The sequence below is a fragment of the Neomonachus schauinslandi genome, chromosome 1, assembly GCF_002201575.2.
Source record: "Neomonachus schauinslandi chromosome 1, ASM220157v2, whole genome shotgun sequence".
Taxonomy (NCBI): domain Eukaryota; kingdom Metazoa; phylum Chordata; class Mammalia; order Carnivora; family Phocidae; genus Neomonachus; species Neomonachus schauinslandi.
In genome coordinates this window covers 139,313,908-139,340,202 of record NC_058403.1, presented here as the reverse complement: position 1 = coordinate 139,340,202, position 26,295 = coordinate 139,313,908, and the positions used below count along the sequence as shown (strand labels likewise).

Sequence of the window (26,295 nt, the reverse complement as noted above, 5' to 3'; positions counted from 1 at the left end):
CTGACTTGGTCTCAACAGTATACGGGTTCTGGGAGGAAAAGTACACAATATTTTCTAAGAAGGCAAAATACATTGGGGTATGTTTTACAACACATCCATTTTCTGAAGACCTCCAAAACTTTGTGTCTGATCGCAGCCTTTCTTGCATGACAGACCTAAATTCTGAGCTGGGCATTTATGCATGTGTCTAATAGGTACCTCATGCTCAGCAAGTCCCACAGTGAATGGAGTCTCTTTCCTTAACCCAGTCATGTTCTACACCACATCACCTTAATTGAAACCTGGACATCTTCTTCAATTCATTCTCCCTCAAATCCTACGTGCATTTCATTAGCAATCTTTTACCAGTCCTATTTTTGAAATGTCTGACAAATCCATCTTATCCTTCCAGTTCTCATTCTCATTATCTCACATTGGGTCATTGCAATACCCAACTTTCTTGCCTCTCTAGTCTCCTCCTCAACTCTAGCAGTGATTTACTGTACCACCTCTGCAATGTCTACAGGGTCATTGGGAAGTGTGTGTGTGTGTGTGTGTGTGTGTGCGTGTGTGCGTGCACGGAGTGAGAGCCATTTTGTTTATCATAATGACATTGACTGCTACTGGCCCTTAAGGGGAAGCAGCCAGGGATGCTAACATTTGGTGTACAGAACAGTCCTACACAGAATGTATAAAGCAAAACCAGTAGAAGATACATATAGATTTATTGCAAGGAATTGTCTTATATAATTGTGGGGGCTGGCTAGGTAAGTCCAAAATCCATAGGGTGGGCTGGCAGGAAGGGCAGGTTGAAACTCTTGGACATGGGCTGAACCTGCTGTCCACAGATGGAGTTTCTTTTTCATCTCAAAGAAGCCTCAGCTTTGAAGACCTTTCAAATGATCGAATCCATTCTACTCAGGCCCAACCATCCTCTATGGGCCTACTAAGATGATCTTTCAAAAATCATATCTGATCTTGATAAATTATCTCATGCTTAAGATGAAGAGTAAATGTTCCCATAGTGAGTCCTAGAAATGTACTCTAAGCTTTTGGTGAATTACAAAAAGGAAGATTTCTGTGATAGTCTCATGTCATACTACTGAAATACGGCGCACATAATTATTATCCTAAATTCCAACCACCTTGGGGGTGGGGAAGCACTTGTCAGCAAAGATTATTTTCTAAATCCACAATCCCTTTATAATTTCACTTGAAGTGGAATTCTTCTTGTACTTTTCTAATATAATCTGTATATGTTCTTGGCAAACTTTATTGACAGGCATTTGATATTTATCCTAAATTCTCAAATATCTTTAAAGTTGACCACTTAGAAATTGAGCAGATATGCAAGTACCTGATTCTCATTTTCTTAGTGCAAATTTAAAAAACTGTTGTGCTATTTATTTATCTGAGTTGTTTTATTTTTATTATACCATATGTCATTTACAATTGCTGAGCTCGCCACTAAAGGCGTGTGTCTGCAATCCTGTGCTAAGAGATTAAATTAAGCCATGTAGAAAATGATGTATTTTAAAAGGACAATATTTTTGTGAACATCTTTGCTTTTATTGTCTGGTTAATTGTTGACTGAATTTCCCCCAAGGTTGTGAAAATGCAACAAATAATGATGCAGTGAAAGAAGTATCAGGAAAATCCTGACTTGTTTTGGCAAATTCTATGTTATGGTTTAAGAAAACAAAACAATGCCTTTTAGGCTCCTGCACAAATATATATACAATTCTCATATCCACACCATAACTCCGCCCCTTGTTTATGGAGATATAATTTGCATACAGTAAGATGTACAAATTTTAATTACTTGGTTTAATAACTTTTGACATATGGTTGACTCTACCCAAAACCAGATTCGGGAATTTTCTATCACCTCAGAAATTTCCCTCATGCCCCTTCCCATATAATTCCCTGCTCATGGACAGACTGTTATGATTTCTGACATTATGGATTACTTTTGCCTATTGTTTGACTTCATATAAATCACAAACAGTATGTACTCTTTAGTGTCTGCCTTCTTTCACGCGACCTAATGTCTGTGAGATTCATCCATGATGTTGTGTATAACAGTTATTTGTTTATATTGTTCGATAGTATTATGTTGTATGAATATATCATAATTTATTCTCCTGTTGATGAACACTGTGTTGTTTCCAGATTTGGGGTTTCCTATAAGACTGCTATGAATTTTCTTACATAAGTCTTCTTGTGCCGATACTTTCATTTCTCTTAGACAAATACCTAGGAGTAGAATTTCAGGGTCATAAGATAGTTGTATGTTCAACTCTAAAAAGAAACTACCAAGCAGTTCTCAAAAATTGTACTGTTTAGCATTTTTAAGAGCAATGTATGAGAGTTGCTCAATTGTTCCACATTCTTGTAAACATTTGGTATTGCCAGTCTTTTAGATTTTAACCTTCATAGTGGGCATAGAAATGTATCTCTTTGTGGTTTAGTTTGTATTTTCCTGATAACCAAGCCTGTTGAGCACTTTTACATGTGCTTATTGATCATTTATATATCTCTTTGTGTGTGTGTGAAGTATCTACTCAAATCTTTGGCCATTATTTTATTGAATTATTTGTCTGTTTTTGTTGATTTTTAGGAGTTCTTTATATATTCCACGTATGACTCTGTTGTCAAATATAGGTATTGCAAATTTTTTCCTAGTCTATGGCTTGACTGGTCTTTTTTTTTTTTTTTTGATGAGCAGAAATTTTGTTAAATTTGAGTTCTGTTGAAGTCCAATTTACTTACTTAGTTTTTTGTTGCTGTTAGTGCTTTTTGTATCCTGTTAAAGAAATTGTGGCCTATCCCAAGGCTGCAAAAATTGGCTCTTTTTTATTTTTGTAAATTCCTTCTTGTGATAGATTTTATGTTTAGGTCTATGATCCATTTTGATTTAATTTCATGCATAGAATAATGAAAAGATTGAAATTTATTTTTTTTCCATATGGGTACCCAGTTTTCCCAGCATCATTTCTTAAAATGTCTAATGTTTGCTCAGTGATTTTACTACAGGTCTTTGTTGGAAATCATTTGACACTATATATGTGGATTTATTTCTGAACTCTATTCTGTTGCACTGATCTGCATATCTATTCTTAGGCTAATACCACACTGTCTTGATTATTGTAGCTTTTTAATAAGTCTTGAAGTTAGGTTGTGTAAATGCTCCAATTTCATTCTTCTTTGTCAAATTTGATTTGGCCATTCTAGATTTATTATATTTACTTATTAATTTTAGAATCAGTTTGTCAGTTTCTTCAAAAAATAATGCTGCTATTTTGATTTCTACCCTTTGTTTTAATATGGAGAAGAGCTTTGTAGTACTTTGAAAAATCAGTTTTTTATTTCACTTATTCAACAAAATTTATATATTCTCTTCTGGTTCTATTCTAGCCTGTGTTTTAACAGTAAGGAGAAGAACTCCACTTTCACAGTGGAAGAAGACAAATTATAAGTGAATTAATATACACTTAAGTACCATGGACAAAAATATAAAGGCAAAGTAATAGTGATTGGTAGATGTGGGAAAGACAGGCTGTTTTAAATAGGGATGTCATGGAAAGCCACTATACCTGCATGACATTTGAGTAGAAACCTGAATACGTTATACGGTTGAGCCTTGCAAATATCTGAGGCACAACACTGATGGGAGAGGGAACAGCAAGTCCAAATATTCGGAGGTGGGAGCATGCCTGCCAGATTTAAGGGGCAAGCAAGGAGGCCTGTGTGGTTGGAGTAAAGTGAAGCAGGGGGAGGGAGTAGGAGATGAGGATGCTGTGGTCCATGGTATAGACTTGAGTGATGTGCATTTTGAGCAAAGGAGTGCCATAATATTTTAAAGTTATACAGCTGGCTGCTGTGTGTGAATCGACTGCTGAGAGCCAAGAATGGAAGCAGGGAGGTTGACAAAAGATGATGGTGATTCTTTTCCTTGATTTTTAATTCTTTGTTTATTGGCACTTAATCAGTTTGGTATTTTGATGTAACATACTAAGTGTGTGGTTTGAAAAGAACTAGACCTTCCCTTATGTAATTCTGTATTAAAAAGTAAACAGTAAGTGCAGTTCTGATTTGTGGGGTTTGTTTATATTGATGCCACCCATGTCTAATTCCATACTGTTTCATACCTTAAGCAGTGCTGCATTGCAATTGGATTTCTTGTTTTTGAGCAATCCAAATTAGAATGCCTTAAAACTTGACCACTTAATGATTCTCTGTGTGTGGTTTCTTCTATATGTTAAATGATTCTTCTGTATGTTACCTAATTCTGGCCTCCTTTGAAATGCTTTCAGAAGTATTCACACATACATTCAGTTCTTTTCCTTTGGTAGCATGTAATTTTGAAACAAAATGGTGGTCAGTCAGTTGATGTAGACCATATCTTCTGTATATTTAATACGGGATACCTTCAGATTATGGCACTGTTCTTCTCCTCATCCTTATTAATGTTATATCTTCTAGAAAACCTGTCTTTGAATTAGGAATAATAGAGAACCTGTTGCAAATACTAGATTATTTATGGGGTGGCAGTGAAACATTATCAAGCATGGTAAATTTGATAGTGGAATTTTAGATTGAATTGTAATAATTAATTCATCCTCTACTTATTTTAGTGACAGTTCATTAGTATGTTCTTGTGCTTTTAAGAAGTTCTAATTAAGAGAGTGTCATGATAATAATGGGATCATAATTATATGCATTTAATTATATTAAAGCAAAATATTTAGCTTTGTATGAATATTGTTAAGTTCAAAATTAAAAAAATAATTAATATCCAAACTTGAAGAGAACATTTCCTTCATTATATGATATTCGTAAATTTAGTTATTTCCAACACCTCTCACACCAATTTTTCTGGTTTCATTTGAACGTATTGCTCTTCTACTTGATATACGGAGCACAGGAGCAGGGAAATGCTTCAGGATTTCATAAATAAAATAGACAGTTGTATCAACCAAACAGCTTTGAAGCTAAAAGATCCCCAGCTACCATAGTCCGAGCTTGCTCCTGTGGCCCACCTCTCTATAGTGGCAAAACCAAGTGGCCCAGAGTGAGGTCCTGGACAGGAGCCTCTTGCCACACCTGCTGAACTTGTCAGACCACTTAGCTATGGCCTGAGTCAATGTGACCCCTTCAGCCCTCTTGGTCACACTGGCTGATTTTCTTTTTTAAGATTTATTTATTTATTTTAGAGAGAGAGAGAGAGAGCACACGAGTGGGGGGAGGGGCAGACAGAGAAGGAAGGAGAGAGAGAAGCAGACTCCTGGCTGAACGGGGAGCCTGATGCAGGGTGGGATCCCAGGACCCTGAGACATGACCTGAGCCGAAATCAGAAGTCGGATGCCCAACTGACTGAGGTTCCCCTGGATTTTTTTTTAATACTTTGAAATTTAGGGACTAAATTTATGCACAGTAATATATAGTCAACGATCTGTCTCCTATTTTGGATTTTCTTTGTGCTATCATCCATGAAAAGCATGGAATATGGTTTGCCATTAAAAAGAGATCACCTCAGCCAGGTGAATTGCTGTCCAGAACTGGGTAGCCCTATATTTATGTATCTAAGGTCACAGTTATTAACTAAACAAATAGAAGAAAGTAGGCATAGACGTAGCTCAAATAGAATGACTATTTTAGAACAAAAGAAATAGTGCATTCTTTATGGTTCTAAAGTAAGGCATCTACAGGATATAGTTAGTGTTATGCTTTATGTTTATTTCTTGTTTTTTTTTTTTTTTTTTCTCTCTCTCTCCTTATAAAACATTCTGGGCAATTTAAAAAATTACACTAGTTTTAATAAAATAGACTCTTAATTCTTTCCCTACTGTTGCAGTTAATTTAGGCAATGTCAGTCTGTTACTGTTAGAATTGCTATTCAACTGAAATGTATTATAATCTGCTGCACACATAAAAAATTACATTATAATGAGCAAAACCGAGCTAAACATAATTGTGCCTATAACAGCACTGTGACAGGAAGTGTCTCCTATAATGGTGATGATTTCCATATCAGTGATAATTTTATTGTCTGATTTGCATTGTCTTCTTCTTGCTGCCATATTGATGCACAGAATGTGTCCATCCGTTCCTAGGAGATATAGATGCCAAGAAAAAAAAAAAGTTAACTCCCTCTCCTATTCCTAGAAAAATCTTAATTAGAAAGTAAAAAAGATGACAGCAGCCAAATTGCATCCCGCAAGGCTGCACCGCCCCCCACCAACTCCTTTTAATAGGTTGATGTACTTGCTGGAGGCAACTTTTGAAAATACCTTAATGGCCTCAACCTTCAGGCTAAAAACATTTAACCATCTCTGCCTTTGGCCAATGCCTGCTGGGTTACAGAGGCATTTTGTCGTTGCTGGGCCAGCCATCTCTAGTACAGATGAGTGGAGTTTTATAACTTCTCATAAGAGTAAAGGGGAAAAAGGAAGGGAGACGTTCACTCCTACTTATTGGTGTATCACCAAATAGTCTCTTCAGCTCTTGGAGAAACATCATGATGTAGGGTTCTGGATAAACAGGCAAAATAAAAGCAAAACAAATGAACAAAAAAACCCAGAAGCTACAAAACCTACTCATCATATAAGGGAATTCACCTGCTTTCCTGGCCCCTTTCTCCCTTCAATCTCAATACAGCAACTAGTTATTAAGCAGTTGCTATGTACAAAACATTATGCAAGGCATTGAGGGAAGAGTTGGTAATGAGTTGGGTACTCAAATATTCACAAGGAAAAACTCTGGAAATCACATTTGGGAAAATGTGTCTACAGTGGCATATCATTTATGTCAAGTTCAAGAACTCTATAGATTTTTTTGAAGCAAAAACTGCTGTAAGAGATTATAGAAACAAGTTTTTTTTTTAAACTAAAACAGCTATACATTCTACATTGCTATATCATACCTTCCATGCTTACAGAGTTTGAAAAAAGCATCTCTCTCAGAATGTGAATTCCCTTTTATCAGAAGTTAAGGAAGTACCTAATTATTTATGGATACAATTTTGGTGGTTGCAAATGACTTGATTTGCAGCCCAACTGGTTCTTGGGTATTGGCTGCAAGTCAAAGCTCCTCAAGTCTGGAATGCCTGTAGCAGGACTCACAATTTCTCCTCACTCTTCATTTGTCCAAAGAAACATGTCTTATCCATCCCTGTTCTAAAAAGAAACAAAGCCTTTGCTGCAGTTTTGCAGGCTTTAGAGATATATGGATTCTGGCATCTAATTGCATCAGTGTAATAAAGAGTTTTGTAAACCCAAAAATGATCTCTCTCTCTCTCTTTTTTTTTAAAACATTGATAGTATTGACACATCTTGAGTGTATAGTCTGTATAAGGTTGTAAATCTAGTTGTGGCCTTTAGAATAGGGCAGTGGATGATTAATTTTGAATAAAAAAAATCATAGGAGGAGAAAATCCTACATTTATTTCTATGTACATTTCTGACTTCAGTTGAGGATGTTGGAAGAAGAAGGATCTGTGGATTGGGACAGAAAAAGGAGGAAGGCATGGAAGGAGCTGAGTGAGTTTGGCAGGAAAGTTTTGATCCTCAAAAGGAGCCTCCTGGGTTTGGTATCAGGGGCTGAGCTTGGGCAGAGCTGAGGCTGGCACTGGAAGCCCCTTATGAGCCTTAAGCATGGGAAAAATTTCAGAGAAGCACACATTCAGCAATGCCAAAGAGTGTCCGAAACATTTTCCATTTTGGGTTCTAAGGTGGCAGACTAGAGTAGATCCAAAAGGCAGGAATGAACAATGCTGAGTCACAAAAGTAGGAAGACTTGGATGGAGGACTAGCCAAAGAAAATTAAAATGCTCTTTCAACTGTATGTTAGCTTCAACAGAACAAGAAATATCTCCAAGCATCTTGGTGAAAGCTTGAGGAAAGAACAATGAAAAAGTTCTCAGGAAACAGAGATAACAAGCAGAAATTGATTGGACAGTTTGCATGGCACAACACCTTTGATATTCTTTTCATTTTTGTCTTGTTTAGTGAACAGAAACGCGTGAAAGCTTTCAGAGGCTGCCTTCTAACTCCAGTCACTCATAACGTCTTAGATTTTCTTCACCTTCAATTCCATCACCATGGAGTTTTTAGGAACCTGCCCCTGGTGGCTGTGGGTGTCACTTTCATTTTGGAGAAAAGAATCTGATAACAAAACAAAGCAAAACAAAAAACCATGGACCTGTGTCTCTAGCGAGCATTGGTCATCATTGGAGCCTCTGCCCCAGCTCTTCATCTTTCAGGGGACCTCCCTTCTCTCCCTCCATGGCCTGGCTGTGTCTGCTACTAAGTTCCCTGAGATTTGAAGAAACTAAGCCCTACTTACCCACTGTGGTGCTGAGATTTGATAGCAACTTTTTTTTTATTATTGAAGTATAGTTGACATACAGTGTTACATTAGTTTCAGGTGTACAACATAGTGATTCCATAATTTTATACCTTATGTTTTGCTCACCACAAGTGTAGCTACCGTCTGTCACGATACAATGCTATTATAGTACCATTGACTATACTTCTTATGCTGTACTTTTTGTCCCCGTGACTTATTCAGAGAGCAAATTATTATTATTATTAATTTTATTTTGTTTTTAGAGAGAGAGAGTAGGGTGGGGGGGGGAGGGAGAGGGAGAGAGAGAATCTTAAGCAGGCTTCATGCCCAGCACAGAGCCCAATGTGGGGCTCAATCCCAGGACCCTGAGATCATGACCTGAGCTGAAATCAAGTGTCGGATGCTCAACCACCTGAGCCACCCAGCCGCCCCAAAGAGAGCAAATATTAAGATAACTTAAAGGAGAGTAATTTCGGCTTAATTGGTACATATCTTTTCCTCAGTGCTGCATTTTCTTCTGCCAGTCTGTCCAGACCTCTGTCACTGAGCATCTTGGCACATCCATTCCTGTTGGTCCAGTGGTGCAGAGACACTTTCTTTGTATGGACCGAATGAACTCTGTGGCAAACGTGCAGCCAGAACTATTAATGGTACTTTGGCACAAATATTTCTAATAACATAGCAAGCATTTGAGTATATGTTCTAACAAGCTTTGGGTCCTACAGAAGGAAGGAAGGAAGGAAGGAAGGAAGGAGGAAGGAAGGAAGGAAGGAAGGAAGGAAGGAAGGAAGGAAGGAAGGAAGGAGGAAGGAAGGAAGGAAGGAAGGAAGGAAGGAAGGAAGGAAGGAAGGAAAGGCTACCGTAGCTGAATTTCTCTTTCAGGAGACCTTTGAGAAGGCAAGCCTGAGTAGTAACAGCAGTGGGGCCGCCAGCCTGAAAAGCGACCTTTCAGAAAGCGCAGACCTGCCCCCCGAGGGCTTCCAGGCCCCCTGCGGTAAGGATGAAGACGGGGCCTGTGATGACATCCTGTCAGAGGAGAACTTAAACTCGGAGAATATTGAGAAAGGTATTTTTAGTGAAATGGTGACAGCATGCATGCACCCTTGACTTTTGTCTCTTTCAAGGCTCATTTGCTCTTTATTTTATTCTGTTACTCTTTTATTCATGTGCAGATATGTACTCAGAGCTAGATGATGAACTGGACATTTCGGACAACTCCAGCAGCTCCAGTTCGAGCCCTTTAAAAGAATCTACATTCAGTAAGTTTTCTTTACTGGCCTGCAGGGCTCCAGCAGGTCATGGTTTGGGAATCACGCTTGGGAGTTGAGTAAGCTCCATCATATACCTAAGGCAGAGGTTTGTTTTCCAGGTGCAGTGCTAATTAGGACAGGTTTGTCTAGCCCTCTGAATGGGCCCAGAGGCCAGCCGGCGCTGTGGTCTTCTGTTGTCTCAGCTGTCAAATGCATACTTTCATTATTTCCACCAGCAAACCCAGCTTCTAACTGGGGAGTGGAGATAGCTAATTTGGAGACACACTACATGACCACAGGAATAATGGAAGTGACCTCTTATGAATCTGTTCTGTAGGGGTTAGAGACCTGGAGAAGAAATGCGTCCTGGGGTAGACTAAGTTTTGTACAATTTTATTTCCATTATGTAAGAGATATATTATATTTCAAACACTAAAGAAAATAAATATTTTAATTGTTTAGTACTATGAAAAAATAGGATATATAAATTCAGTCCATATGTTAATTCTGACTCTTAATTTAAAACAGGAAAGTAAATAGTCTGGGGCCTGGGGTATGGAAAAGAAAAGAAAAGATATATTTGGATAAAATGTAAAGATTATAAGGAAAGATAGGATTCAATTCATTCAACAAATCTGCAACTGAAAGAAAAGAGAAGTTAAAATATAACATGGAGAGGAAAGAATAATTCTTTTAAAAGAGTAAGTTGAGGGGCGCCTGGGTGGCTCAGTCGTTAAGCGTCTGCCTGGGATCAAGCCCCACATCGGGCTCCCTGCTCTGTGGGAAGCCTGCTTCTCCCTCTCCCACTCCCCCTGCTTGTGTTCCCCCTCTTGCTGTGTCTCTCTCTGTCAAATAAATAAATAAAATCTTTTAAAAAAATAAACTAAAATAAAAGAGTAAGTTGAAGGCATATTAATTAGGATAGGTAGAAATACTCTGAAATAAAATTAGTGTAAATAATTTCCTCTCATTAATGACTATACTATGAAAATCTCATAAACGAAGGTTTAAAATAGTCTCCCTAAGGATCTAATAAAACCCTAAGGAGTTAGTTTCATTTTTTGTTCCTTTCCGAACTTAATTGTACATAAAATAGTGACTAGATGTTCCAGATTTTCTGGGACAATCTCAGTTTCCAACATTGATCTATTTTCCCACAAATTCCTGCCTGCTAGATAAAATGTCCTGATTTGTGATTGGGAAAATGTGAGAGCCATACAGGGAAAATATTCATGCATATGTAGCAGATTCTAGAAGCAGTTAATTACTGGCTGTTTTTTTTTTTTTTTTTGAATGTCTGAGTTTTAATTTTTTTTTATTCTTATGTTAATCCCCATACATTACATCATTAGTTTTAGATGAAGTGTTTACTGGCTGTTTTGAGATGAATTATTGCTTTGTATGTTCTGGGTAACAATAGTGGGGAGGGTCAGTGGGGAAGTGAGGAAGGAAAAGTTGGACCCTTAAACTTGCATGTGGTAACTTGTAGTTATCTTGGCAAGGGCTTTAGGATAATTATGACACAGATATTTTATTGTACTTTATTAGCTATTAATAACAGAGTTTCCTTCTTTAGTTTCCTTTGGGAAAAGGACCTTAAATAATCCTGTCAAGTAAACAGTAATTTGAAATGTTATATTTTAATTGCTACTTCTGTAAATGAAGACCATCTTTAGAGTAAGTAAAATTGCTCACATAATAGAATGCAGCTTTTTTTGAATAAATAAATAGATAAATAAAAGATTTGCAGAGGGAAAATGTAAAGATATTTTTATGTTCTTGTTTCAGGCATTTTAAAGAGAAGTTTTAGTGCCTCAGGAAGAGAAAGACAATCCCAAACAAGGTGTGTACACATTGAGCCCCCAGAACTCTGCAGAGCTATTACTGGTGGCTAAACTAAAACCTGATAGCCAGAAGTCACCATGGACATGTGGTAATAGAGGCTGATAGAGCCCACCCTCCTGGCACGGATTGCAGTTTACCACGCAGCATACTGGAAAGAGCACTAAGCTTGGACCTGGGTTTAATCTAGCTTTGTGATCTTTAGCTAAGCCGTTAGCCTCTCGGAGCTCAGGGGTGGACCAGAGAAGTTGGTAGTTATGCTTTATGAGATCATCTGGAGCCCTGGCTCCTTATATCTTGTTTTCCACATCCCGGGGTATAGGGCTCATCCTCATGGCAAATGTGGCAGACGTGGACCCCATCACCTCCACATCCCAGCCAGCAGGAAGTGGAAAGGGCAAGTGGAGACGTGCCCCTTCCTTTTAAGGACATGACTCAGGCATTGTATTCATCCCCTCTGCTCACATACCATTGGCCAGAACTTAATCATATGAACACATCTAGCTGCAAGGGAGGCTGAATATGTTTAGGGTGTTCTGTTTTAAAAGGAAAAAGAAATTTATTTTGGGACAACCAGCAATTTCTGCAACAGTTACCTCTTGGACTAAAGACTGAAATGCAATTATTAGGTTTGGCCTTTCTCAAGTCCCTGGTGACCTTCACTAGGGCAGTTTCCATGGCATTGGGTGAGGTCGACAGGAGTGGAAGCCCAGTTGTGGGGCTTTTAGAAGTTACAGAAGCAGGGATGGGAAGGAAGCTACTAGTGAGCTGGGCAGTTAGCTGGCGGGGGGGCATTTGATGGAAAAGGGCCTTCTTAGAATCAGGATGACTTCAGGGTGACTGGGACTAAGGAGAGGCAGCCAGTGGAGAGAAGAGATAAAGAAGGAAAGGAATTGCTGGAACACAGGCACAGAGTAGCTGGAGCCCAGAGAGCGGGTCTGAGAAAGATGAAGGGACAGCCCTTTCTCTGTGTCTGAAGAAAGGGAGGCAAAGATAAAATTAAGGTAGAAAAGCAGAGAAGAGGGATAGAAAAGATCATACTTGGTGGTTTCTGGTTATTAGATGATGTTCACTGCTGTGAGGATGGTCTAGATTTGAGGAGGGTGGTCAACAAGGAAGAACCGATATAAAGATGGGCAGACACCTGAGCGGAGACTGGCAGAAGGACTGCAAACAGCTCTGAGATGAAGGAGCTGGTTGAGGCTGGGATGTGCACAAGTGCATGGCTGTGGAGCTGTGGGTGACCCTGGCCGGGGAAGTGGCTGTGTGCCACGTGACAAAAGGCTAAGGCTATGCTGTGCTTTAGCAGTGGGGCATTCTGGATGCCGGCAAGGGAACCTGACTTTGGTTGACTTGTGCAACAGGGAGGTTCATTCAAAGGCTTTGGGGGGCTCACATAATGAGGAACCCAGAGAATCAAACTTTGGAAGGAATAAGAGCCAGGCCACCCCCTGCAATCTGTGGAGGAGGCGCTGTTGGCAGGCTCAGAAAGGCCCTGATGCTGGGAGGAAGGAGCTCCTGGTTTGTTTGTTCCATCCATGTGTCACCTTTCTCAGGATCCAGTGTCCTACGTGAGAGAGTCAGGTGGGCCTGGGTTGAATTAGGACCCTATTTACTGCTGCAAGGAGGGCTGAGCTCCTGGATCGACAGACCCTCCAAGTCCATCCGGGGTCTTTGCTGGAGGGAGCAGGTTATGGGTGTTGGGCAGCCAGAACGGAACTCTTGTCCACTTCTGAGCTCAAGGGTGCTGGGGTGGGGGGAGATGAATTTCAGAATGAAGAACCTGCCGAGCAAAGTCCCGAGGGGTTCAGTTAGGTGGCAAAGGAGGGTTCCTGTAGAAAATCATTTTTGTTTAGTCAAAGATACAATATCACTGATTACTGATTTTTTCCCACGTAAGGCTCAGGAAGGGTTAGCATGAAACTTTTCAATTTCCTAACTCATTTCTAGTGTTGCTTGTAACAAAAACCCAAGGAAAACCGATCCAAGTGCATAAAATACCAGAAGGGTCATTGAGGGAAGCTTACACATTTTTTAGTGGGCCAATGTGCAGAGAAGTGGTGGTTAGAAGCCATGGAGAGAGCAGGGGAAAGAGAAACAGTCCCGAACCCCAAGGACGACGGAGAACCAGAATGGGGAATCTGGAGGACTTGCGACTTGAATGACAAGATCCCCCAGGGAGTTTTCTGGGCTTGCAGTTCCCTCCCATTGCCTACATTCTGGCATCTTGTCCTTACATCACCACCTCTGCTTCCACTTTCCACAGACAAGGAAGCCACGACACACAGGAGCCTGGAGCCATGGGAGCTCTTGCTTGTTCAGCCCAGCAAGGGAGGAGACGGGGTTGGGAGATGAGGCTATGGAGCTGGGGGTCTGAACGCATGGTAACACGGAGTAGGTTTGTCCTCCTCAACTCTGGCATCACAGCTACTATCTTAACCACATCGCAAGTTCAATAGACTTTTGTGAGCTGATCTGGAAATCTTTCCAACTGCTTGGAACAATGTTTGCACAGGAAAATGTTCCACATGTTCCCCTGCAAAATAATTAGCAAGCACCCTCTGGAATCTAGCTATTCCCAATTTTGTGATTATTTGTATTTGTAAGAACATGATCAAAAGGCTTTTTTTCCATTATTGGATACTTTATTCAGTGATATGAAGTTGCTTAAATGTATAAAAGAAATGCAAAACAAGTATTTTAGTGCAAAAATACATTATGACATATGGGTTTTACTCCCCAGTTAAAAGAATTTTATATTAAAATGGGAATTTCCAATCAGATGAATTTAGGCATCTTGAAATTGTTAAATAATTCTAGTCTTTTGTTTCTGAAAGGACTCATGGAAAATTGTCTTATTTGCAAGAACTCAGTTGAAGTCCAACCCTTCAAAAACAAAAGAAACATATGTACTATATATTTTAGAGTTTGAGATGGCTTTTAACAGCTAGTCATTACCTAAACATTTTATAGCAAATTGGGTAAACCAGAATCAACAGAAAGGAGAAGTTCAATCTGAAGCTCATTGAAAAAGGGCATATTACAGAGTGTAATTACATTAACCCCTTTAACTTGTGGCTAATGACCAAGTCAACAGGTGGAAAATGGGAAATGAGCCAAATGTTGAGGCTGATGGATCAGAAGGCACGTAGATGAATAGGACCGGAACTAAAACCATATTTGAAAGCTGTGCTGTGTGTGGTACAGTGTGACATGCCATCAGGGAACACAGGTTGGTTTAAGATGAGCTCTCTTCCCTCAAGGAACTCAGAGTATAACAGGGAGACAAGGGCAGAGTTCAGAAGAGAAGAAATGTCAAAAGCAGCCTATGATTCATGCCAAATGAGAGGAGAGAAGACTAATGACTTTTGACTTCCTTCCAAGTAATCCCCAGAGCTTTTCTAAATTAAAAGGAGACAACTCTAAAATGTATTTATAATTCTTTAAATTAAAAGACATTAAATAAAGCTAAAGTTATTTGCAATCTAACTTGTTTAGGACTTTTCTGGGTTTCTTGGTTTACCAATGTGAAATATGAAGCCATCCTACAGAACATTTAGAAACTAAATGAGAAGTTAGAATCTAAAAGAAGATAGCCAAGCTGCATACTAGAAAATATTTAGAAGCTAAATGAGAAGTTAGGATCTAAAAGAAAATAACAAAGCGACATAATAGAAAATATTTTGGTGCTAAATGAGAAGTTAGAATCTAAAACAAGATAGCAAAGCTACAAAATAGAATAAAAATAAATAGAAAATCAAGCCTGTAGAGATTTTTGGCTCTTCTATGCCATGCATGAAATGGTAGACCAGTTACAATGAGACCCGGGGCAGCTCTCCTTCTTGGGGAGCCTTATTGGCTCTTAAAACAAGAGAATTGGTCTCATTGAGAAAAAGCCACAGGTCAGTTCATGCTTGACCTGAGCATATCTACTAGAGCTTAGAATTCAAACTTGGTTCTGGCTAGATAGTTCAGAGAGAAAACTTAAGCATAAATTCTGAACTTTTGTCAACCCAGATATCAGGGGCCAGATTTAAGCCAATTGTCTGCTGAAGAACCAAGGTACCTCCCTAATAACTCAGCATAGACCTGCAAATGGAACTAGAAAGGGCAGCTTCTGCCCTCCTCAGAAAAATACTGGTATCAAGGCTGGTGAGAGGAAACATCACATTAGAACTGGAAAGCATCCTGGTGATCCAGGTCATCACCAGATGATGAAATGCTTTTCAGGACTGTAATTAATTGCAAGACCAAGAGAGAACTAGTTCTCAACTCTTAGAAGTATATGTTCTGTCTATGAACTACTTAGCAGAAATGACATGAAGTCAGCAAATAATTCTTTTGGGCTCCTTTCCTTGCCAAACTCCTCCCCAGATCTCTGGCCTCCATCCCTGAATCACCAGAAGTCCTAGAAGCCAAACTCAAAGCAGAAGTGCCAGATCAGTAGAGAGAACCCCATTCCTCAGCTCTGGAACTGTAGCCATTCACAAAGCAGAGGTGAATCTCCAAATCTCCATTCCCAAGTCTTCAGACACGAAATCTCCCCCACCAGGATGCCATCCATGTAGCTCTCCCAGAGCTCTCCTGGCCCCCCCCAGAAAATCTGGAGATGTCAGTGTAGCAGTTTTTACACTACAAAAGTAGACCATGCGGAGCTTCTGGTTGACCTACATTTCCTAACAATAAACAGGTCATTCATACTGTATTTATATTCACTTAGTATAATTTGCTTTTAGGCTTTGGCTTACTAGAATATACATTTGATTTTACATCTTCATTCTTTACATGTTATTGGAGAGTCATTAGCAGGAGTGTCACCTGGGATACTCTTAACAGATGTTTATCAATCTGAATGTCACCAAGTAACTGCTTTAGCTGCAATAGACTTATTCTACTAAGGGCTAACCAGTTAGCTCTCCTGAAGATGTAGAGCCATGAGATAACTAGAACTGACTAACAGTAAGTTCCAGCTAGTAAATAACAAAAGGCAGACAAAAATGAACTTAATGGTATATTTTTTATATATTGCTTTTAATGATTGCACACAGGTCATGTGATGGTCTATTTGAACAACTTTTCTTAAGTGAGAATGTGAGAAGTTAGTTTCTTTTAACAGTTTCAAAGAGGTATAATTCACACAAAATAAACTGCACATATTTAAAATGTGCAATTTGATAAGTGTTGAATATGTATATCCCTGTGAAATAACAATTAAGATGGTGAACATATCCACCTACAAGTGTTCTCATGTCCATTTTTACCTCCCTTATGCTCCTCACTCCCTACCCCAAGCAATCATTAATCTGCTTGTCACAGTCTAGATTAGTCAGCATTTTAGAATTTCATCTAAATGAAATTATATCATACATACTCTTATTTGTCTGGCTTCTTTTAGGCAGCATAATTATTTGGAGATCTGTCCATGTTGTTTTCATAGTGTATCAATAGTTTATTCCTTTTTATTGTGAAGTGGTAATCCATTGTATGGATTTATCATGGTTTGTTTTCTATTCATCCGTTAATAGACATTTGAGTTCCAGTACTTGGTTATTACATATAAAGCTGTGATGAACATTTGTGTCTTTGTATGGATACATACTTTTAAAAATCTTGGGTTGGGGCACCTGGGTGGCTCCATGGGTTGAGTATCTGACTCTTGATTTCAGCTCAGGTTGTGATTTCAGGGTCCTGAGGTGAAGCCCTGCGTCTGGCTCCGCATCAGCATGGAGTCTGCTTGAGATTCTCTCTCTCCCTCTCCCTCTGCCCCTCCTGCTCATGTTCTCTCTCTCTCAAATAAATAAATCTTTTTTAAAAAATAAAAATTCTTGGTAAATACCTAGAAGTAAAATAACTGGAACATATGGTAGGTGTCTGCTTAACTTTTTAAAAAAACTGCTGAACTGTTTTCCAGAGTGGTTGTACCATTTTTACATTCCCAGTTTTAGAGATTTGAGCTCCACACATACATTGAGAAAGGTTGAAGTGCATGATACTCTTTGTGGAAATCATCTTTTATTTTGATGTGTACATCTCTGAAATCGTAAGGAGTAAGAGAGAAAGTGGAATTCACTTTTCATAACCATCTGTCACAAAATATTATCTCTTTTGAAATAATCATATTAAATATCCTTATTGTTACTGTTTATTTGGTGGTTTGTGAACATTGATGGAGTTAGTCAAGAGCTGGATTCATTAATGTCTGTCAAGAAAAAAAAACCCAAAAAATCGATAATTAGGACTTCTTTGAAGTTTCTAACTTTAATCATTTCAGTGATTTAAATGATCTAAACTCTCTTGCCCCCATTACTACTTGTTGGGAAAGAATTAAGAATGGACCTGACTTTTACCAGTTTCTAATCTGGATTTCAAAGTCTCAGTACAGAGATAAATAGTTCTAATCCAGTGAATTATAACATTTTATTTCAATTTACAAATAAATAATCCTGTATAATGGAACCTGATAATGTGCACAGGGGCTTCAACCTCTTTAACTATTACATATACTCAGTCCTAGTAAGCTTTGGTCATTGTATTATGCCTTTCTTAAGAACATCCATTCATTCATTCAATATTTATTATTGTGTACTGGCACATACCAGACGATGCCTGGTCCATCTTCGCATTTCCCAGGGTGCAGTGTATTGCACACAGGTGCCAGCTCACAAATTCTTGCTAATTAATAGATGAATGACTGTTATCTTAGCATAAATTCTATACCTCTCACTGTAATAGGACTAAAATTCCACCTACTGACCTGAACCTATAAGCCTTTGCCATAGCCACAGCTTAAGGCCCCATTTTTTTTTTTTTTTTAAGATTCTGTTGCTCAGGTAACAAGATTTCTCCATGCCTTCTTGCATCCTGTTGCCAAGGCAACAGGGTATAGTTGGCAGGTTGGTTTGAGACATCGAATGTTTGCTGTATTGGAGATGCCTGTGGTTCACAACTTCTTTGATAAATCAGGGTATGCATAATTGTATTCAAGGATGTGACCTGACTCTAGTCTTTGAGTCACATCAAAGATGATTATGGATGTATGTGACCAGAAAGACCTTTGTGTAACCTCAGGACCTATGGATCTTGCCTCCTTTTAGCAGAAGTCTTGCTTATTTTGACTTATGGGTATTCTCTCCTCCCCTTTTTCATAATCCATATCTAGTTTTTCTTAAATTGAATAAATACTGCTTGATCACTACTTGCCAGAATCAACCTAGCCTATCTGCCAATGTCAAAATCAAGCAGTCTTACAGAAACAAAATATTATCGATAAGACCACTGTGTTCCTTTTCTGTGCTAGTTCTTTTTTTTTTTTTAAAGATTTTATTTATTTATTTGAGAGAGAGAGAATGAGAGAGAGAGAGCACATGAGAGGGGGGAGGGTCAGAGGGAGAAGCAGACCCCCTGCTGAGCAAGGAGCCCCACGTGGTACTCGATCCCGGGACTCCAGGATCATGACCTGAGCCGAAGGCAGTTGCTTAACCAACTGAGCTACCCAGACGCCCCATTCTGTGCTAGTTCTAAACTTTTGTGGCTAATTGCTCATTTCTAGCTGTTCTTGGAGTAGAAGTGGAGAGCCACAGGGGCACCATTCTCCTTTCCTGTAGTGACATCACCTCTGTTAAATTACAGATGGGGGACAAGAGAACTCAACCCTGCGTAATGCCCCGTTTTTTCACACATTATGAATGTCACTACCTGAAAGAGATTTCCAAGCAGTAAAGTGCCGGTTAACTTGGTGGTGTGATTACAGTAGCCTCAGAAGGCATTATCTTAATACCATAAGTCAACCCTCTCATTTCATAATGTTAAATATTTCTCCTTTTATCAACATCAACTAGTACTAACTACTTTTCACAATTGAATTAAGTTATGTAATGCACCTCCCTTGGTTCAGAAGTATATTCAGAAGGATTTTAGAAGATATAAAATTCTAGAACTCTATCTCCTTCATGGCCAGGACTCCTCTGACACAATAATTATCCAAGTAATTTACCCTGCACTTGAAGTCATTCAGTGAAAAGTTGATTTAAAAAATTTCAAAGCTAATACCGTCAATCTCCACCTTACCTGTTATTGATTTGGGGTGGAAGTTGTAGGTTACCACTCAGATCCAGTGCTTCCGTTTCTGCTTTGGCTTATAAATTCTGGATCAAGTTGGAAGGGATGACCTTTCAGAATCCTTTGAAACTTTCCGTTTCTCTGAAATTCTGTTTCATCAGCCTGAAGTTCTATTAGTCAATTCCCACTTCAAGAAGTTTCAGAGGACACAAGCTTCATTATATTAAGCCTTTTCACCAGAAAACATTTCTGGAATCTTCTCTTTGTGTTAAATCATTTCTGTCTGTTTTCCAACTTACACTATCATGGGAAACCATCCTCTGCAGCCATAATGCACTATTGGACATAAACATTCAATCCAGTTCAGTCTAGAGGAAGACTTCCCTCAGGCTCTGCATAATTTCAATCTTTTGTCCATCTGTGGACCCAACAATTGTATAGTTAGATGTTGTCACTTCTGGCTATAATGAGTCTGTTCTATTTGGAAATTTCAGATGACTATACTTTCTTTTGATCCATGATATAATTTCCAGAGAAACTAATAGTTTTCCTGCCATACCTCTGCAAGCTTGTAAATTCCAAGACAAGGGACTATTTCTTTTCACTATCCCTACTCTATTGTCCAGCACAGTTTCTACAGATAGTGGGCCCTTAGTAATTATTGGTTGAATGAAATTGTGATGGTTATTTTAAAGATACCCTAAGTTCATTAAAGAGGACTTTAGAATTATATTAAGGAGTAGAAAATTTGGCTGCAACTCAGCATTGTCAGGATAGTCTGTTTCACATATCACTAGCCCATTTTTTAATATGTAAAAATGTTTGAAATTTTGGATTCTTCAGGACAACTGGAATAGTCATCTACTTAGCTCGGCATGTGAGTGGTTATCAGCTATCAAAAGTACCCGTAACCTTAGGAATAAAAGATCTCCACAAGTTACATTTTAATTAACCATTTAAGATAGTCTAAGAGGTATTGCAGGCTTAGCAGCTACATGGCATGACGGTTAGCCTCAGTCATAATGTTTATGAAGACAATGACCAACACCTTCCAAGGAAGTGTCTGGCATGCACTGTTGAATATGGAGTCCCCTGGTCACATGTGAATCTTGAGCAGTTGAAGTGTAGCTGGTGTGACTGAGGAACGAAATTCTTAATTTCATTTTTAATATTCATTTAAATATAAAACAGTGTCAAATATCTCATTAGTTTTTATAGTTAGTGCCCGCTGAAATGATAATATTTTAGATATATTTGGTTAAATAAGATATGTTCTTAAAATTAACGTCACTTTTTTATTTCTACTTTTTAAAAATGTGGCTACCAGAAAATTTAAATTTTTGTTTGTGGTTTGCATTGAATTTTTGTTGGACAGTGCTAGAGCTGTCTAGAAGGCTAAGGCACAGGGTTACTCCCTTATGTATGCTGTGATACACCATGTATGCAAAGATATGAGGTGTTGGAACAGCTATTCTGCTCCTCAGCTCAGCCCGGGAGCATCCTGCCCATTTTTGGATACTACTGAGATTATGCCCCTCTTTGAACTTTCTGAGGGCAGGGCTTATCCATTTTCTTTCTCTAAATATGCCCCTTATCCCAGAACTAGGGAGAGTGTATTAATTGTATAAGGCTGGCGAGTTCCATGACTTTTCAGTGACTTTGAGAACTTGGGCTGGGAAAGGGACAGAGAAAATAGTGGGATCAGGAGAGGGTTGGCTTGGTGTGGGGAGTTAGGAGGAGTGGAAAAGGACTGGGAAGGAACTTACCATTGGATGCAAAGACTTTGGAATTATTCTAGTACTCTAGTTGGGCAATGGGTAAATGAGGGCCAATTTTGTTTTGCTTCATAATTTAGGTATGTGTTGCATTTACATGTCAAGAATTCTGTGCTTAAAATGAAAATGTTGGGGTAAGAGATTTATTAGCCATATTTATTTGTATTTAAATCCCTTCCTTCATTCCTACTCAGCAGATATTTATCATGTGCCTTGAATGTAGTAGATGTTTAATATGTTTTTGTTGGACTTAAATTTTGCATTACATTTTGTTGCATTACATTTAGTATAGTTCTTACAACTTGTCAGGGTACAGATGTTTCTTATTTCATTCCAAAATAACTACTAAGAAATTGGCTCTAGATAACAGCAGAAAAAACAAGGTTGAAGGTTATTTATGGCTGTCCCTGGTGGGCTCTAAGGCCACCTCCAGGGGGTGGAAGGCACTGAGAACAAAAATGCAAAATCATCAGGAGGTCTAGAATTTCAGGACAAGGCAAACAAGTGATGTTAATAACACTGGAAACTTAAGGAAAAATGTAATCCTCTTAAATGCAAAAGTCATCTCCTTTCATAGGAAGTGTTATAATTTCTTTTTTAAGATGACAGGAACAAAGCATCGAAAAATACTACATGTGAAATTTTAAACACTTATATTTTTTACAGATTTAATTTATTTATTTTAAAGAGAGAGAGAGAGCACACAAGTGGGGGGAAGGGGCAGAGGGAGACAGAGAATCTCCAGCAGACTCCCCGCAGAGCACAAAGCCCAACTCGGGGCTTGATCTCATGACCCAGAGTCATGACCTGAGCTGAAATCAAGAGTCGGGTGCTTAACTGACCGAGCCACCCAGGTGCCCCAAACACTTATTTTTAATGTAACATCATCATTTTGATTTTAAGTATAATAAGAAAATTATCCAAGACACTAAGATGTAGGCTCTTAATTATTCTTAGAGCTTATAAACCACTGTGATGAGACAGGGTTCTTTGATGTGCCAGTAGAATGTGAGGTCTGCTATGGGTTTGAATGGGTTTATTTTCCTCTTTATTAAGCTTTTGAGAGCATCTTGAGGAAAATAATCTTTTTTTTTCATCTTTATATTGTAAACCATAGTAAGGTATAGGCTTTCAGTCAATGTTAGTCAAATCCAAGTTGAATAAGTCCTTCTAACAGCCCCTAATTCTGTTTTCAGGGACTTCAGTGGTGGAATAGGATCCAGACCAAGACCAGGTAATTTCATGTGGGCAGTAACAAATTCGGGCATACCTCCCTAATATTCAATGTGATTCATGTTACAGTTTCATATCTTTCCCCCTTTTATTTCTTCAGCTTTGCTGCCTCTTGACCTGCTTCTGAAAGTACCACCCCTCATGCTCAGGGCCCACGTTAAGGAGCTAGAGGCCGAGTTAGTGACGGGGTGGCAGTCCCATAGCCTTCCCGCTGTGATTCTTCGCAATCTCAAAGATCATGGTAGTACTTATTAGATCAAGTTGATGTCAAGCACACAATGGGCGAATACAGAATTATAGTTGGGCCTGAAATGTCTGAATGATGCTTGGGAGGTAATTTTAATACAAACAGCAGGAGAATTTCGTTTTGTTTGTCCACCATTATTAGTTTGGCAATTTAACAGTATCAAAATGCTTTCTGTGTTCACTTATTTGATTGAGATATTATAGGCTGTTTTTCTAAAATTTACATTTCTTCTTTGGTGGGGATGTTAACCAGTTAAATTATTTGTGCTTAAAATGCATACCTACTAACAAAAACTAGTAATTGTTTTACATTCTTTTCTTTTCCTTTATATATTTTTTTCTTTTTGAGAGAGAGAGAGAGAGAAAAGGGGGTGGGGAGGAGCAGAGGGAGAGAGAGAGAGAATCTTAAGCAGGCTCCACACCCAGCACAGAGCCAGATGCGGGGCTCAGTCTCATGGCCCTGAAATCATGACATAAGCCAAAATCAAGAGTTGAACACTTAACCAACTGAGCCATGCAGGCACCCTACATTCATATTTCTGTAAGCTCTACACCTATTTGATACGAGGGAGTGAAGTTTATCTTTGTTTATCTCCTTTATTCTGACACAGATAGTCTTGGTTATTTCTATTTGTATTTGATTAAACAATGTTATATAACATTGTTTTTCTAATAATTTAAATACTATGGATTCTTAAAACATAAAAGTAATGGTTTGGGGAAAAACAGAATGTCTTAGTTAATGTTTCAGATTTCTATTAAAGAGGACCAAAGTACAACAGTAATAGTTAAACTGTTAGCTAAGCCTGGACAATTCAGGGAAAAAGTATGGTGATTTGTGCTTTATATTCATACATATATGACTCTTTAGTATTAAAGTTCTGTTTTACTATTTTGGTTAATTTGGAATATTGCTCAATGCTGTTTTCATTTTGGCTTCCTTAATTCACGTTCTTTTGTAGAGTTAACACCTATGGTGAACATAACGATGTGAATTGATTTACTGTAACATTAGTCCATGTCTTCACATTTATTAAATTTGCTCTGGAAGAGTTATTGACAGTCTGGGGCCATTTATACCATCAGCATAGATGCAAAAAAAGATGGTTTTGTTATTAAGATGTCCATAGCTATCATGCTGACCATGCTGTTTGGTATAAGGTAAGTTCAAACATAATATAATCATGAAGCTAAAATGGTTGTTGATTGATTTTATAATAGCAAGGGCAGAAAAATATATTTATTTAAGTAATTCACAGTTCTGCTGTGATTCATAATAGGAATTCCTTTTCCTAAAGAGCATGTTGAATTGGCCCAGTTTAAAACTTATTTTATATCCATGAAATTGGTCAGATCTCTTGACCTTTAAACAAACTAACTGCATTAAAGCACAGTTTACATGTAATATATTCTATTTCTAAATTTATAGTTTGTTAGACTATCCAATTTTTAAAATATACTGACAGATATTGTAGAATATACTATAGTGTTGTCAGTGAATGCTAAAGTTCACCCATACAGGAGCTATGTTTCTACTAATATTATAGACACATCAGTGCATATGAGAACATTTGGGTTGGTATCTATGGGTTATTCTAATTTCAAGTAAAAAAAAATTCTTTGATTTTTCTCCATCTTAATGCAAAATTACTTTTCTGCTTAATATAGAAGTCATACTTTTTAAAGTGTTGTGGCTAAGTTTGGATTATCGTTGCTTTATTAAATCACTAACAACTGGTACCAGCCCTATCCACTTAGCTTACCTCATCTGCAAATCATGCTCCATTCCAGTTGTTACCTCTGTGTCTTTAGCCTAACTAAGAAAATGAAAAGGTGACATTAATAGAGCGCTCCAACAATAGGGAAACAAGTTTGGACCAAGGTTTCCTGAGACACTGTTGGGCTGGTCAGTTTAAGTTATATCTTAAATATTTGTTACTCAGAATGGGTAAAGCACTGAAATGTGTGGATGAATAATTTTTTTTACAAGCAGTCTATATTAATGTATTTTTATTTATTTAACATTTGATTTAGCTTTTTTGGATAGAAAGGAACATGCTTGGATGAAAGGAACATTATGTATAACCAACAGCCCATTATCTAAATGTTCCAGAAAAAATTGTCAGGGAGGGAAGAATTTTGTCAAAACCTGGGTGTGCTCCCAGGACCATATCTAGAATGTAAACATCATTTTCCATATGCTCCGGCAGAACAAATGGTGAGAGCTATGATTTTAGAGTACCAAGTGGCTGTATTATAATATGATTTTGTCAAGCTGGTACTCCTAATGTGAACTTCTAGGTTCATATTGTGGTGACACAGACTTCTGTAGAACAAATAACTACGGAACCATTTCAAGTTAACACTTATTAAAGTCCTCCTGTTCTGTCTTTTAATACCAACTAGATTGGGTAAAGAATTTATTTTATACATATTTTAAACATATGATGTATACATATACAGATACTTGCAGTTCTTTGCCAACAGAAATGAAAACTTAGGAATTTCTATCTTGCATGGATAAAAATATTAACACTAGTTAACATGGACTGAATGAACAAACATTTTTGACATGTTAAATATTTTAGCTCCATTTCCCTAACTTTAGTCACTGATGGATTACCTAAGTGCACAAATTTGACCATTTCTGAGTATCATGTGTATTACTCTTTTCCTAATATAGATTTCTTTAATTTGACTCACTTTCTCAACTTAAATTTAGTTAAAGGAGAGTTTATATTATTGCTACAAATGGGAAACCAGTATAGAATCCCTGGCCAAAAATTGATGGCAATTGTAAAAATAAATGAAGTATAAGCAAAACAGTTTATTAAATCCTAAGTAGATACTGTTTTCTGCCTACCCTGAGGTCTGCTTTCTTTGTTATGAAAGAACATTAGTTATTATTTGAGAAATGGTGATGACATACTTGTTCTATACTAACTTACTCCTTAATATAATCAATAGAAAATAAAATTGGAAAAGTTTTATATCTGTTCTACTTATTATGTAAGATTATGCTGTATTAAGTTCCCCATGCCTTAGGAGACTCAGTTCTTTAAAAATAATCTGTTGTGTGTCAATCTAACAACTGGATATTTTGAATGGGGGAAAGCATGTGGTGTGTTGTGTCTAAAAAAGAAACGGGTCTTTCCTCTTGCGGTAGGGGACGTGGTGTCATATATTTGTGAAAACTAAATCATAACATAACATATTATGAGAAATGTATCCTTTGTCAAGTACATAGAGTACATTTTAATAATGTGGATGCCATTAGCATGGGTCAAATGTAAATTTGGGGGAGCACCAATCAAACCCAAATTTAAAGTGCACATGTAATGTCAACAAAGACTATGGCCTAATTTGACTGGATTAACACTGACATTTCCCTCTCCCTTGCTCACTTTTCCATTTCCCAGCAGCAAACAGCCAGGTGCTGAACTGATATATGGGAATTCTTATGCTCTGCATTTTGAATAGGAATTGTCACTTCATGATTTCTGGGCTCTTAATTATGCTTTCTTACTAGATGACTGAGAAGCTATTTTTGTACCTGTCTTTTG

At 38.0% G+C, this 26,295-nt stretch overlaps 1 protein-coding gene across 1 annotated transcript in view; it reads left to right on the top strand.

The window, feature by feature from the left end:
- NEK10 (NIMA related kinase 10) overlaps positions 1–26,295 on the top strand; it is a 226,881-nt gene that overhangs the window by 164,055 nt on the left and 36,531 nt on the right. Inside the window, exons 27-31 of the mRNA XM_044915799.1 lie at positions 9,211–9,394; positions 9,501–9,587; positions 11,367–11,421; positions 22,450–22,487; positions 22,587–22,727. Of these exons, the coding sequence (XP_044771734.1) occupies positions 9,211–9,394; positions 9,501–9,587; positions 11,367–11,421; positions 22,450–22,487; positions 22,587–22,727 (505 nt within the window). The remainder of the gene's footprint in view (positions 1–9,210; positions 9,395–9,500; positions 9,588–11,366; positions 11,422–22,449; positions 22,488–22,586; positions 22,728–26,295) is intronic.